Source organism: Crocodylus porosus, unplaced genomic scaffold (assembly GCF_001723895.1).
Source record: "Crocodylus porosus isolate Cpor-Errol unplaced genomic scaffold, CroPor_comp1, whole genome shotgun sequence".
NCBI classification, from domain to species: domain Eukaryota; kingdom Metazoa; phylum Chordata; order Crocodylia; family Crocodylidae; genus Crocodylus; species Crocodylus porosus.
Window position 1 is genome coordinate 20,384,263 of NW_017728948.1, and position 15,252 is coordinate 20,399,514.

At 42.8% G+C, this 15,252-nt stretch overlaps 1 protein-coding gene across 6 annotated transcripts in view; it reads right to left on the reverse strand.

The window, feature by feature from the left end:
• Positions 1–15,252, reverse strand: part of SORCS2 (sortilin related VPS10 domain containing receptor 2) — a 940,675-nt gene that overhangs the window by 404,530 nt on the left and 520,893 nt on the right. For all 6 annotated transcript variants that reach the window (XM_019553064.1, XM_019553063.1, XM_019553062.1 and 3 more), the window contains exon 3: positions 6,856–6,955. In XM_019553064.1, the coding sequence (XP_019408609.1) occupies positions 6,856–6,955 (100 nt within the window). The remainder of the gene's footprint in view (positions 1–6,855; positions 6,956–15,252) is intronic.

The following is a 15,252-nucleotide window of genomic DNA, read 5'->3' on the forward strand; positions in this document are numbered from 1 at the left end:
CACTATATACAAGAGTAGGACTTCATTCTGAGGTAGTAATCGCTTCTCGGCCTCTTGAAGGCTCAGATCGAAAACATCTACTATGAAATTCAATCACCTCTATATACATGATGCAAACACACAAATCAGGACAAAATTTTTTTTTTAATAAATTAAAATATGTTATCATAGATGTTTGATTTTTAGTATATAATTTGGTTTTTTTTCTAGTTCCAAGATGGCAAACACCCTTCTCAAAAGGAGTATTTCCTGAGACAGGGGGAAGGACTTCTGGTGGGAAAGGTCAGGGGTTAGGAGCAGGACTTCCGGTCCTAAGATGTCAAACAGGGGGCAGGGCATCTGACAGGGGGTTGAGCTATCCTTGCAGCCCTCAAAAGCTCACCAAAACCATAACCAGCCCTCCAACTAAAATAATTGCAAACCCCTGATTCTAGGAGGTAGACTACACAAATCAGGCTAACCTGTGCCCATCTAACACAAAAGTGTGAACCAGTGCAGCCCCAGATGGAAAACCCCAACAGAGACCTGCTAAGCCCACAGCCCTGCAGACTTGGCAGACCTACAAACCAGCTAACTCCATCCACAGATCCGCTAGCCCCACCCTCCCCCCACTCACCCCAACTTATTTAGATCATAATCCTGACATGGCTCTTGGCACCAGCCAACATGTGCACACACAGGATCTACAATGATGTGGCTTAAAGTGAGCTGAGTGACTGTATATTGGGTCCCAGATACATCTCTGCACACATCTGTAGCACAAACCCAGAGCTGGGAAACTCCAGTAACTTGCCCCAGCCACAGGGCTGCATTTTTCCTATCACCTGTAACTGTTTTATTTTTCTTTCTTCTGTATAACTGCCACGTGGCACTCTCACATTTATGTAACCTTGAAGTCTTGACTGTTAATCAAAATGAGCGCTTTGTACTTTTCTCCGCTGGCATTAAGCTACACATGCACATTCTGTAAATTTCATTTCTTATCTAGAAGTGTCATTTCTGCAGAAACGAAACTTAAGTAGAAAATCTGCCTAGCAATTACTGTGTAACAGAAACTATCCTATCCCTGTAAACTTAGCTTATATCATAGTTAGTGTCACAGAGGCAGTTCAACCAACATCTATAAAAGAGGCAAAGAGGCAGGAAGTAGCAGAGACGACAACTGGAGAATTCTGTAGGCCTGATCACCCTGCAGACCAGTTCTCAGCCTCCCCGCCTGGGTGTATCCCAGCGAAAACCAAGGCCTCGAAAACCCGACAATCGACAGCGATTCACTGTGTTACAGTTTTGTATTCAACATCCCATTTATGAGCTGTTGACCAGTTCTGGGACTTAAGGAGCAGGCAGCCGCACCTAACATTGGACTGGTTCCAGTGTTAGAATGCAAGAGCTTGCTCTGGAACCCCGTGAACCAACAGACCCCCTTTGTGTCCGGCATACTGTAACTGAAGAAACATCGGAGAGTCCACTTCTCGACTGCCTGTCATCGTAGCTTAGACAGCATATCTACGCTCTCTATACTTATATTTACTGCAGCTTCGTTCCAGCCAGCCTCCCCTCTTATTCGTAAGAGGGTGAGGCCAGGTGAGTGAATAAAAACTTTTGTTTTACCTTATATCTGCTCTGTAATAACTTTTACTACTAACATCCCATCTCAATGAGCCATTGACCAGCTCTGGGACTTAAGGAGCCAGCAGCCGTACCTAGCATTGGACTGGTTCCACTGTTGGAACGCAAGGGCTGGCTCCGGAACCTCGTGAACCAACGGACATCCTATAGACTTATTACAAAGAAACTAACAACTTACTCTAAGTTGTCTACTTGTGCCAGCTCGGCGAACCTCGAGGGCGGTTATAAAGCTACCTCCAATCCCGCCCCACTAAGCCGCGCGCTCACCCGCTCCACAAAGCCTGCAGCTCCCCAAGCGGTGCCGGAATTGCAAGCCCGGCATTCCGCCACATCACCCAACCCTTATTAAGCTATCTTTAGGCACCCAAACCCCACACCTGCGGACAGACAATCCCAATGCACCCAACAACCACCCTACCCACAGATGCTTCCCTTCAAGCCAGCAGCTTCTTACCCCTGCTGGGCTGCAAGGCCAGGATGCAGTAGCTGCTGGTATCCACTGGGGAGCCAGCATTTTATTTTTAGTAGTTTTTTTTTCACAGTTTCTGTGAAAATCACAAAATCACAATTTGAGTATGTCCAGTATATATTCAGAACATAATTCCTTATTCCTTGAATTGAGCACAACACTTCCAAGTCATAAGCATACTCTACCACGTTGGGGAACTGAAGACAACTAATCAAACTGCATTTTCCTACAGGGTACACATAATTCAAGATGTTGACAACATTTTTCCCTGGTAGTAAAACCCACACCAGGGAACGGAAGACAAGCATAAAATCATATTAAATTTATGGTTTAAAATGCAAGGAAATCCCAGATAAGGATAAGGTTGGATGTATGGAATCCATAAGCCAATTTAATACCATCAAATTCAGTTCAAAGAGCCTCTTGTGAAACATTGCTACATGCACAGGTAGGGACTCACTCAACACTCTTCTGAAGTCTCTACCTAACTATATCAGTACTGCAAACCTACTTAGCTTGCTGTCATTAGTTGCTGGTTCCTCTCAGAGTACGGAGAAGGCACTAATTCTTTATGGAGCATAAATCCGTTAAGTTTTTGTGTGGCTTGTCCACCGTTTTGGGAGGAGGCATGCCAAGTCACTTAAGGACTGACCAGACCTCAAAGACCACTTGGTGTCCATGCATAACATGGAACCATTTTATCATGAACTTGTTCAAACTAGTCCTTCATTTTCTAGGTAGACTTTTGAAATCTTTCAGGTGGATTTAAATCAGCTTAACATGTTTGTATGTCTGCCTGCCTCAGGTTTAATCCACATTTAAACTGCTCTAAGTGTTATGTACATCAATGACCTTAGTGTAGATCCTTTCTGGGTCCTTCTTTAGGTCCCAGCAACATTAAATAGCATAAATAATTCATACAGGGGAAGGGTAATTATAGAGGAAAAGAGAAACATCCCTTTTAGCTCTTTCCTTCTGTGATTAGATTCAGCATGCCATTTTAAAGGCATTTTCTTTCTTCTACTGCATGTTTCAAAGTTTTTAGATTTCCTACAGTTTACCCTGAAAATGATTGTATTATATAATCATTTTTTGTGGAGTAACTGATGAAAATTATGTGATACTAGGAACTTAACTGTTGCATTTAGAACTCTATTTCATAATAGAATGAATTATGATTCTGTGAACTTTTAACATTCTGAACAATGAGGAAGGTGAGAGAAAAATATCACCTTTCTTTAACTGGTCCCTAAGCAAATAAAAAGCAGAGTAGTCTACAGCGACTGAACATTTTCAGTACAACTTTAGATTGGTTCTCTTAAACTACACTTCTCAGTCCACTGGTTTGTGCATTATAATTACAGCTATACAGACGCCAAGCACATTCAATGAAACTCTAATTTACTCTAGGAGCTGGCAAATTCGTGCAGATAAACTGAGGAGGAAATAACTTCAGCCCAAACCTGGAACTAAACTAGAGCCTTCTGCCAATTTTTGGATTGCTCTGGTTCCATTTTATTTTTAAAGCTTCTCAGCGTTTTGCTCACCTCTCCAGCCGGTTGCAAGACAGTTTCCTTCCAGATCCATTATCATCAAAGCAAGTCACTTAATTTCACCCAAATCCTGCCAGTATCTAAGGTCAGCATAACATAAAACTTCATGACTATTCTACAACAATGCAATCTACAACAGTTAGAATGAAATGAAACTGGGGTACTTGACATTTGATCAGAATATTTCTAGTAGGATTTTTGTCTGATCTTTGTCTTTTGTTGACTACATTCTTATTCTTCACATTCTGAATGGTAACAAGATGGCTTCTGCTTAAACTTAAGCACATGTTTAATTTCTTTGCTGCATCCAGGGTTAAGTACTAAGCATCTTACAACCTGGATCTATTCTATAGGAGAAAAAGACTGAGATGTAGGTAACCACTTCACTGCAAATCAAGTGTGATAAAAGAATGAGAACTATTTTTTCTGTAAATGCCAGGATTAAACAAAGTGTGGAGAGGAAACTTGTACCTGGTACCTCTGCTTCATGGGCTAGCACATGAATTCCTTGGTACATTTTGGCATGATTAGTCAAATCTTTGTAGAGATGAGGGAGGTGGTCTGCAACTGGTCTGCCCTGTCTAAACATGCATTCTTTGCCACCTGAAGAATGGCATACAAAATGTGGTAGCTCATCCTTGTACTCATCAACACTGCAGCAAAATAAGGATTGGCTCCTTCTCAGCTCAGTGGTAGGATTCAGAAGGTCTCTATGCCTTTTCTCCCCTCTGCTGCAGCAGCCATAAGAAACATATTCAGCTCAGGGGGAGTAACATTTTGGCAGGCAGATAAAGAACTAATCAAGTTGGGAGGGCTATACCAACTTTCCAAATGGCATTTGGGAAATGAACTGGTAGTCTTACCCAAGATCCTCAGTCAAGTATCCACCAACATTATAATGGACTGACATTATGGCTATACAACCCAATGTTTCCAAGGCAGTTCTGAAGTACACCAGTTGAACAATTTAACTTCATATGCTTGCACCATTTGTGCATTATGTAGAGTTTATTTCTAGAAACTGTCAATCTGACATCTTTAATAACAACTAAAATTTCTTCTTCAAATATTTAAAGCAGGATGACATCTTGTAAAAGCAAAACACAGAACAACAAGCACATTAACAGACAACCAAATGAACTGCATTTAATGGCTGCATTCAAATGTAGCATTAACCTGCTTAACAGTGCTTAACAGGCACTTTTTTATTTTTAAGTACTTTGACTTGCCTTGATAAATCAGATTTTTCTGAGCTTGAGCTAATTTGCCATTTTTGCATCAGAATGCCCTTCAGCCTTGAAAATCATTAGCAATCCTGTGACCACTGTTCATTTTCTCAGACAGCGTGTAGATTTACATTGCCATTGATCCTCACAAGCCTGTATACGTTTTAATTTTATGTTGAACACAGTTGTTGTCTCAGCTGGACAGAATTTTCCATATGTTTCTTATCCTGCATCATACTTTTGGTCTTCAATCAGATTATGACAGGAATACGATTTTTATTTTTTAATTTCTTTTTGTCTTTGAAATAGTTAGCAGATCTCAGCTCTAACATACATGCTGTTCACAAACAATTTTGTGTCTGGTGGTAGTGCTACTTCAAGAAATAAAAAAAATCATCACCAGCTTTGAAATAAATTATAAATACAGTATATAACATGGATGTAGCATTACTTGGTCACGAAAACTCCAGTCACAATTTCAAGAGAAACAGAAAATGCTGTTAAATCATACAGAAAACTCTGAGTTCCCCTGATTTTTGATTAGGTGGTACAAATAGATAAACACAATAAATGTCCTTCTGATTAATGTCCCCTGCACTAAATCAATTCTACATCACATTGTAGATAAAGGAAAAAAAAATCTTATTTCATAAAAGTCTTAGAGCATAGGTGTTTGATTTTTACAGTTCTTGCCATTTAAAATCACTGTTTTTTATTTCTGATATCCCTTTATTTCTGGACAGAAAAAAAATGATTGATCAGTTCCTTTAGAACCCATTTCAGTCTCAGGTCCTTATCACTATCTAATGCTGTTTGGGCCATCAACAGTGCAGGTCTATTTTTAAGTGAAGAGATTGGAACTAGGGAGGGGTTGGTTTTATTTTTTCAATAAATGTTCACAGGATTTGTTAACTATTCCCGCAGTTCAACCTCAGCTTGCCCTTGATCTCATATCCAGGAACATTAATTGGGAAGAGAAATAGTGCATAAGAACTTAGGACACAGACAGAAGACAATTTTTGCCTGATCTGGCCACAGAAACAGTCCATAGCTATGATCAAACAGAATTGCATGCATGGCTGCAGACCACCTCAAAAATGGCCAATCCAGCAAAAATCTAAAACCTCATTATGTGAGAGTTCAGATGAACACATTTCCAAACATAGCATCTTCTATAACTTCTGTCTGCTTTTCTGCCAGCCTCTGAGCTATTTTCAGAATGGGAGGGGGAAAAGGGAGTTTGATCTAGGGTTTTTCAGCCCCTGCTGGAGTTCGGGACAGGTGTATTGGAGCCCCCCAGCTCCAAGGTGGCAGGGGCCCCAATTCACCTCCACCCCCCTCCATCACCAGGTTGGGAATGCCTAGAATGAACTCCCCTCTGCTCCCTTTCCCCCCTCCAATTCTGAAAAGAGCCTGGGCTGAGAGAGAGGAGGGGCTGTTGCTAAGGGAAAGTGGCTGAAGACTCAAAGCCAGCAGCTAGATTCTCCTCCCCGCTAGAACCAACAGTAAACTTCTGTTTGGCCCAGGAGATAAGTGCAACTCAGAACGCTTCCTGCAAAGTGTTACAGTTACAGCGGAGAGCTGCACTTCTGTCTGCACCATTTGTTTAGTTACAGGTCCTATGATTGGTAGTAGCCCAGGGAATCTCTAGTATCTAAGGACTGAAATCTTTGTTAGTGCCCTCAAAGATTTTTCTCACCCCCAAGCCTCTTCATGTCTTTTCCCTATAATAATACGCTAAATATTAAATATTATAATAATTTAGTTGGCCGGGTATGTGATAGGTATAGGTACAGGTACCTCCTATTTCCATGCATCACAGTTTTACATAAGGTCATCAACATGTTTGTGAAAATTACACCTTTTATTTTGAAACTGGAAAATTCACTTCACACAGTGGAGTTTGGAGATCTGCTTGGGAATTTTTGAACTAGGGCTACAGGTCTCTAGGGGACACAAACATTTTCTTGTCACTTACCTTTTTTTTGTTGGTGGGACAGATATAGAAGTTGTCAATGACTGTGGCAATCCCAGGCTGCAAATTCAGCTTTGTATATAATGTCCCAAAATCTGATGACCTGAAAGAAATATTGAACATCTATGAGTGTTTCTCAAAGGCTTCAGTATTTCAACCATCTCTGAAAATTACTTTGTAACATATGCATCTCTTTTGATACTTCCCTGCCAGTGGTTTTGTTCTTTACAATGCACATTAAGCATTAAGTAGTGGGTCGAACTTGCAGCTAAGCAATGTTCAAGGTTTAAGAAAAAACTGCTTGGCCAGTCTGTATTTTCAAATTCTATCCAATACTAAAACTGGTACTGACACTACATCATATGATTCAAAGCCAAAAGAACTGTGGAACTGTTTTGGCTTGAGTATACTTCCATCCCTGAGAGGTACATTTACACCAATAATTTTAGAGCAAGTCATGAAACTGGATCTCAATGTTGCAGTACAAGAGGCTTTCACTGCAGTACTAGTGTCCCCTTCTCATTTTTTTACCTCAAATGGGTAAAAGGACTAGGTCCTGACCATTATGTGCATATACAACTCCCAGCTAATTCATTAAAAAAAAAACCAGACCTCAGAGCTGTGTTTTCAATGGGAGAAGATTCTAATCTTAATTTAGTTTTTGCCCATGTTAATGAATGAACCTGAAAGTAAAATCAAATCTGAAATGTACATATCTTGGACTACACCTTGTATGTAGGGACCTACCAAATTCATGGTAGAAGTGGGGTGTGTGGAAGCTCCTTTCATCTTGCATGTTTCCCCATTTGTCCCTCCCCTCTGCTGTTGATTGGCAGGGAAGCAAAAGCTTCAGTTTTTGCCTCCCTACCTGTCAGCAGCAAGCAGCAGGGCCCCTGGGGCCCCTCATCCAATCAGTGGTGGGAGGAAAAAATGGCACTATATTTAAAACTGCAGTTCTGACCTCCCCACCAATCTGGAACAAGGTGCAAGTAGGGCCTCTCCACCAATCGGGGGGGAGGGGGATGAAGGGGGAAGGAAACCAGAAAGATTAAAAGAGCCACAGTACATACACCACTTCCACCATGATTTTGGTAGGTCCCTTATTCATGTCTTATTCACGGCTACTTGTGCAGAAAGTGGCATAAAGGGCACAAGATGTGTGGTAGGATGAGGTCAGAGGTAATAATATAAAGGATGTTATATTTCTGTGACATTTTACTGATTGGGCGTATGCACAGAAGCACAGATCACAGTCACTGCCCGAATACATATATTTATATTATTTTGTGGGTAAATTGAAAGTTTATATTTTTATAGCAACAACTGCACAACTTTGTTCCATTTATTGTGTAATGTTGCATATACTACAGATATACAGATATATTACAAATGCAATCATGACTATATGGCTCTGACAAATAGTTATGTAGAAATCAAAAACACAGCAACTAAATAAATACACCTAGATACATGGATTAGGCAATAGGACGGACAAAACTAAACCTGTTATAATTTGGCTGAAGTGATGGGTAAAACTGAAAGCAATGTCTAAATCTCTGCTGGAATCAGGCAAGCATACTGAAATCACAATTAATTTGAACTAGAGCAGCACACTACTATATTCTTCAGAGAAGAAAATGTCAGGCCTCTGACTTGCTCAGAGGTAAATTCATAAAAGAGTTCTCTGAACCTTAAAGATGACCCTTTGGATGAGTAATACCACAAGACTAACCAGGATTGCAATTGTATCAAGAAAAGCACAGAATCGTGCTGGTAGAGAAACACAAGGAAAGTTGCCTGTTTCAAAGATCAAAGATATCCATCACAAGATGCCTAGTGTGAGTCTCATTACTCAGAATGAGATCTGGGTGAAGTGAATAATTTTTTAAGGGAGAGATGCCGAGGAGATGCTGGCAGCTGAGTTATTTCCAGACAGAAGCAAGACAATGGTAAATGGTCAAACCTCTTTATTGTCCAAGACAGGCTGGCTGTGAACAAAATTTAGAGAACATCAGAGAAGAAGATTTGTCTAACAGATGGATGTAGATTTTTTCTAGCAGATTTTTCTACCTGCATCTCAGTGTCTTCATTGTACCCAAGAAAGAAGGTCCTAACTGACAGAAGATGCTGTGTCAGGTTGTTCTTGCATCTGCAAACTCTGTTTTACAACTCAGTTTGAAGAGAAGCAAGGAATACCAGTATGTTTGAGACCAGTATCTGTATTTGTCAGGATGTTTGTACTGAATTAGAAGGCAAGGTGGATTTGCAACCTACAGGGAGTATCTACACAAGATGTCTAACTGTAAAGTAACCTAGTTTACTGTGTAGTAACCATGCATGCCTACACGTGGCATGCTTACCACACAGTAAAAATTGCTAATCGCGAGTAAATTTGCTACCAGCAAATGCAGGCATTTTGAGCCCTGGGGCACACAAACAGGAAGCCTAAAGGTACTTCAGACTCCTGTGACCCCCTGGGCAGGTTGTAGCCTAGCTGTGCCAGCCTGCCTGCACCCTGTGCCAGCCTGCCTGCACCACTGCCAGGCATCATCCTTGCCCATGCCCATGCTCACACCCATGCCCAACATCTGGCGCCCCAACTGGCTGCAGGAGGAGAATGGTAATCTTGTGCAGTGGAGCAGTGTGGTGGTGCAGCACCAGTCCATATGGGGTGGGTGCTCCAACACCCATGTTGATGAAGGGCTGTCAGGCCAGAATTGGGAGCTCAGGGTCCTCTGCACACAGGTGCACCTGGAGCATCATGACAATCAACAGCAGCTGGGTGTAATGGGTCAGGTACCCCTTGGTCCATGCAAAAAAGTTCCTTGCATACCACCTGCAATGCACAGCTGTGGCACGCTTGGTGAGCAGCATCACCACAGTGGGGGGCTGGCCCCAGGGTACCTTGAAGGAGAGGACCCCTGTGGGGAGGACATGAGTGCAGACAGCTCTTCATCCTTATCATCCAGGAGCCCTACACCCATGATCTGTGATCTGGGCACTGTGGGTTGAACAGTAGCACTGGAGAGTGGCTGACCTGCAGGAGGAGGGCAGAGAGAGGGGTCTGGAGCCACAGCAGGTACTACGAGGAGCCTGGCCTCTCCTAACCTGGGAATAGGGTGTGGGAGGCAGGCTGCCTATGGCCAGCATCTAGCAGTGCACCTGCCCCTGTGGAGTGAGTGGAGATGGAGGTGGGGCTCAGCCAGTAGCAGCTTGGGCCTGGCCTTGCTTGATTGATTTACCATGGTCCCTGGGCATCTGTGCATGCCTGACCCCCGATCTGAAAGCAGGCAGACCATGGCCCCTGGTACAGAGCATCTTATCTCTGAAATGTTGCAAACTTTCATTAAAATCTTCTTTCTCATGGCTCTGAAGGTTCTGCAGCTGCACACTAGGGAGAGGCCACAGTTGGCAGCTAGGATGAGGCCTCAGGATTGTCACCACCCATAAACAGGACCCTGCGCATACACCAGCTCTGCCAGAGGTGGATGCAGGACCACACCATCCTCTTGGGCTGGCTGGTGATAGCAGTGGAGGACTGGCTGGTGCATGTACGGGCTTGGCGGGCAGAGGACATCACCCGCAAGGATGCACAGGACTGGCACAAGGAACTACAGGAGCAGGCAGACTAGTAGTTCTGGGTGCACCTCCTGGCCCTGGAGCACAAGTGGATGGAGGCACTGAGGGAGCAGAATTCAATCCTGGCCTGGGCAGTGCAGGCCATGGATTACAACCACTGGATGCTGGACACCATTCTAGCCCTAGCAGTTGCCTTCATGCTCTCTGGCCTCTGACCCTAGTTCTGCCTGCCCTCTGGTAGGCACCCACTACCCAGCAGCAGGCTTCCACATGGGTCTGGGAGATGGCAGTACCCACTGCAGGGCTGCAGGAAGTGGCAGCAGTGTGGTGCTAAGAGCAGCAAATCTGATCCCAAGTCCCTGCATGTGTAGACACTTGCCTAGGAATGTTTACTTGCAGGTAAATTGATCTCGGATCAAATGCATGTGTAGGCGCATCCACAGACTATTTAAACTAGATACATATATTTATGTAACAGGGAGCCAGTGCCTTCTGTTACTTGAAGGTATAGGCAGGGGCTCAGATGCAGTGAGTATCTATTGCAGAGTTAGCTCCCCAGCAATAGGACAATAGGGCAGAGCTCTGCTTTGGGGGGAATACAAGCCAAGGTAGGTGGAAGTTTTGTCATACAGCGAGTAAGCCGGCATTTATGTTTGGACCCAGTGTGGGGATAGTTTGCATTATAGCCAGTGGGTTTACTCTTTTGTTGTAGTTTATATCGGTTTATATGAGGAAGGCTTAAAAGGTCCCTGACACATGTAGCAAAAAGGGGAGGAGGGGGCAACCAGTAAAGCCCAGAAGCATGGGAAATGCCCTTAGTAGAACACAGTTGTATAGTTCAGACAGAATTTCCTATAGCACCATAACAACAGTGGACATTTGTGTGTGGCATGGAAAGGATCTATCTTGGCAGTAAAATGAGAAGACATGGAGAAGTGTGCACTTCCTGCCTAGAGAAAGATGGAAGAAGAACTGTACATTCATCCAGTAGTAATTAGATGTTGTTTTGCTATTACTGAGCTTGTGCCAGTATCTTTACTCTCAGTATAAGCAGCAAGCTCTGCACAAGTCGTGTCAGCACTGCCAATGCAGCTATTCTAAAGGCTATGCAATGCATGTGTACACACTCATGGTTTTTAGCAGAGCACAACTTAAGAAAATAGGTTTAAAGAATCAAAAGCTGTTTTTGATATGTTATTTCTGCATTCCCGTCATGTTTAATTTAAAGACACAGACACAAAGATAAAGGAACTAGATCCACAGAATGGCATGATTACTGATGTACAAATAACAGCACAAACAAGTGCCTCTTTCTGACAGTCAGGTGCCTCTTTCTGAGAGTGTTTAGGAATGGCTGCTTTAAAAGTGTATGGTCTGCTGAAAAATGTGCCATTCTTCCTAACAGGTTTTGTTAAAGAAAAATCACCTATCACTGTAGTAACACCATGTTGAAATAACACTCATCAAAAACAAACAATAGTATTATAGCAAGCACAGCACAGTATATTTTTTACTCATTACAAGTATAGGGATGGGAGATCAAGGAACACTAAGAATAGCTTCTACAAGGTCTACCCAAAGCACAGAGCTAAACAACTCTACCATTTAGAGAAGTCTTAATAATTAACTCTTTTTCTTGTTTTGTGCTAAATTTAAAAATGGGTCTAATAAAACTTGAAATAAAATCTCAACTTTGGGCTGAAGCCCATCTTATACAGAATCCCAAAGTAGAAGAACAGACAGTGGGTACATCTACCTGAGACACTACTGCATAGTCATCGCTGCCCATTTATTTAGTCCTTGTATAAGCAAGGACTAAATAAATGCACAGTAACTGGAGTTACTGCCCAGTAGCACTGGCGAACATCTTTTAGGTGATGCTACTGTGCAGTAGCCTAAAAATACTGCGAAGTACCATATTAGCACTGTCCGTGCTGTGATGTGCTATTTGCCTGCTACTGTGCAACAAGCATCTCATGTAGACACACCCAGTGTATACCAAACTACTTAGAAGCCAGATAGCCTAAGTGACTATAGACATTAGTACAGTTATATGCATGCTTTACATATTTATGACTCAACATTACCCACATATTTAGTTTCTCAGTTATTTTTACAATTTAAAAGGCAAACTGCTGGTATTAAGAGTTAATAAAAACTTCAGTAATAAAACTGCAGAAAATCTTCCAGCCTCCAATTAATTACTAAAATCTTAGTAATGAAAATTTACTTTCCTTTTCATGTATTTTCAATGGATTGAGGAAGCACATTGTGAAAGGGAAAAGAGAGCTGTTAAAAAACATGACTTTTTCTCTTTGAAGGTTAGCCATAGCATTGTTCCCACCAAAGAAGGCCCTCTGGCTAAGAGGTCTTGTCACATGGCAGGTTTCAGTGGAATCTCCAAAAAATGACAATGAAGAGGTTTCAAAGGAAGCCAACAATTATTTAGCAATCTGAAAGAGAAAGCCTCTGAAAAGCAAAGACGAAATTGTGCTTTTTCCATGCCGCCTTCCTAGCAACAGGTTAGGACAATTCTAAACCATAGCTGAGCTTCACATGATTAAATTCAGATGTGTATTACAATAGTATAGCTGGAGATTCTTGCAGGTCTTGCATTCAGTTCTATGAATAAGGTGTCTTGTTGACTACACCCCTTCTCATAAAAAAAAAAAATCACTCCTGATAGAAAACATATGTTTGACAGCTCTCAAATAATCTTATTCTCTCTTCCCTACCCCTATCCTGGCCACTGAACAATTTATCTGACACCCTTCCTATTGACTTAGTTACAGGGCAAATTGCACCTCTGTCCCCTTTCTGACCTCAAAATGCACGGTTCTCAAAATGTCAGACATCCAGCTTTTATCCCTCCCGGAATAGGAGGCCACAATTCTCCCATTTTTTAAATGAGAACCTGCCAGGCTTATTCATGGTGGTACAACTGAGCACATGCAGCACCTCTCTTTGTGAGACTGATCAGTGGTGGATATAACGACCCAACAGCTAAGTTAAAACAAAGTGTTATTTAATTTCCACAGCAGGCAAAATGTATTTTAAAATACTATCCTGTACACATCTGTGTAGCCTAAAAAGTTCTACCACCTCATGTAGCTTAGACAGGCCTGTCTTTTTTAGACATCCCAGTGGATATATGCCTCAGACTAGATGGCCCAAAAGCCTCCCTTCGGAAAGGCTCATTTTCACCCAGCCAGAGTTCCTTTGTTCTTGTCCATTCCTTGGCTTTGAGCCTGGCTTGTCAAAAGGGAGTTCTGTAATTTGCCTGGAAGCAGGAGGCAGGACTTTCACAGCTAATAACCTAGCTATTGTCTCTTCACAACCCTTGCACAATTACTTCAGGAGGGTTTATCCTAAGCATCCTAAGCCATTTTTCTTGTTTGTTTTCCTTATATATTCCTCCAGTAAACATTTCAAGACCAGGTGCGCATATGGTATACATACATTCATAAGTTCAGAAAACATGAAAGCAGCCTCGTGTTCATCATATCCAATTGCTAAATTAAATTCAAAGGACTTGGTAAGAATTGCAGTTTCAGTGGAAACTGCTGACTGTGTGGTAGCCCAATACTACCGTATAGTAACATGTGGCAAAAACCATGGAGTGACACTCAGTGTCAACCCTTTGGGTGGGCGGAGGGGGGTGAATCAGGGCAACTGCCCCGGGCCCCATGGCACGTGCCGAGGGTGCCACCACTCCATGTGGCCACTGCACACCACCAGCTCTTGTGCTTCAGCCACTCACCACCCCACCCCTGGCTCTGCGCTCCAGCTGCTTGCCACCCCTGACCCCGCACACAGGCTCCGCAAAGGTTGATATACCCCAGGCCCTGGACACCCCTAGGGTCAGCTCTGGCAACACTACTGCACAGTAGTATTAGGCTACAGCGCAGCAGAATTACAAAAAAGGTATTTGTCAGCACTACTGTGCAGTAACTCAGGTTACTGTGCAGTTATTTAGTACTTGTATGCTCAGTAACAACTGTGCAGTCAGCATCTCAGGTATACACAGCCAGCGATTCCTCACATTCTCTGATTAATAGGGCAATCAGAGGACCCGGAGTCTACTCCTTCTTAGATATCATCAACAGGGAGCAACACTAACTCGGCAGAACAAATGGATCTAACTTGTCATGAATAAAGTTTACCATGGAATTGGTTTCTAACACTGAGATGATCGGGATCTGGAACAGCCATCCCTTTGGAGCAGTGGGGCAAAATACCTAACTGGTTTCAGATAAAACTTGAAAACTATAAGCCGAGTTAAACAATATGGTTGACTGTAGGGGACTAGACCTAGTGACTGAGAGGCCCTTTCTAGTCCTATGTTCCTAAAATGTAAGAGAAAAAGGATGATTCCATAACAATAGCCCTAAGACTTACAAGACTAGTGTTTAAGTCCTTGTTCTGCCACAGATTTTCCACGCTGAGCAAGTCATGTATTCTCTGTGGGTTTGTCTACACAAGATGCTTTACTGCATAGTAGACTAATCTACTGCACAGCCAGGTGGCATCATTTAACCATGTGCAGCAGCTACGGTGCAGTAAATTAGGCTAATGCACTGTTTTTAGGCTAAGGTCGGGACTAAGCCCTTAGATCCCCCTGCCAGTCCAGGGCTGGCACCAGGTTAGCTGAGGCCAGAGCCTAGAGCTCCCCCTGGCTGCTGCAAGGAGGCAGAGCAGGGAAGGGCAGCTCTGGACTAAACTGCTCCCATCAGGTGCAATTTGCTCCTGATCTGAGTACGTGTCAATGCACACCCAGGAGTAGTTTACTAAGCATTAATTTACTGCACAGCAAATCCATGC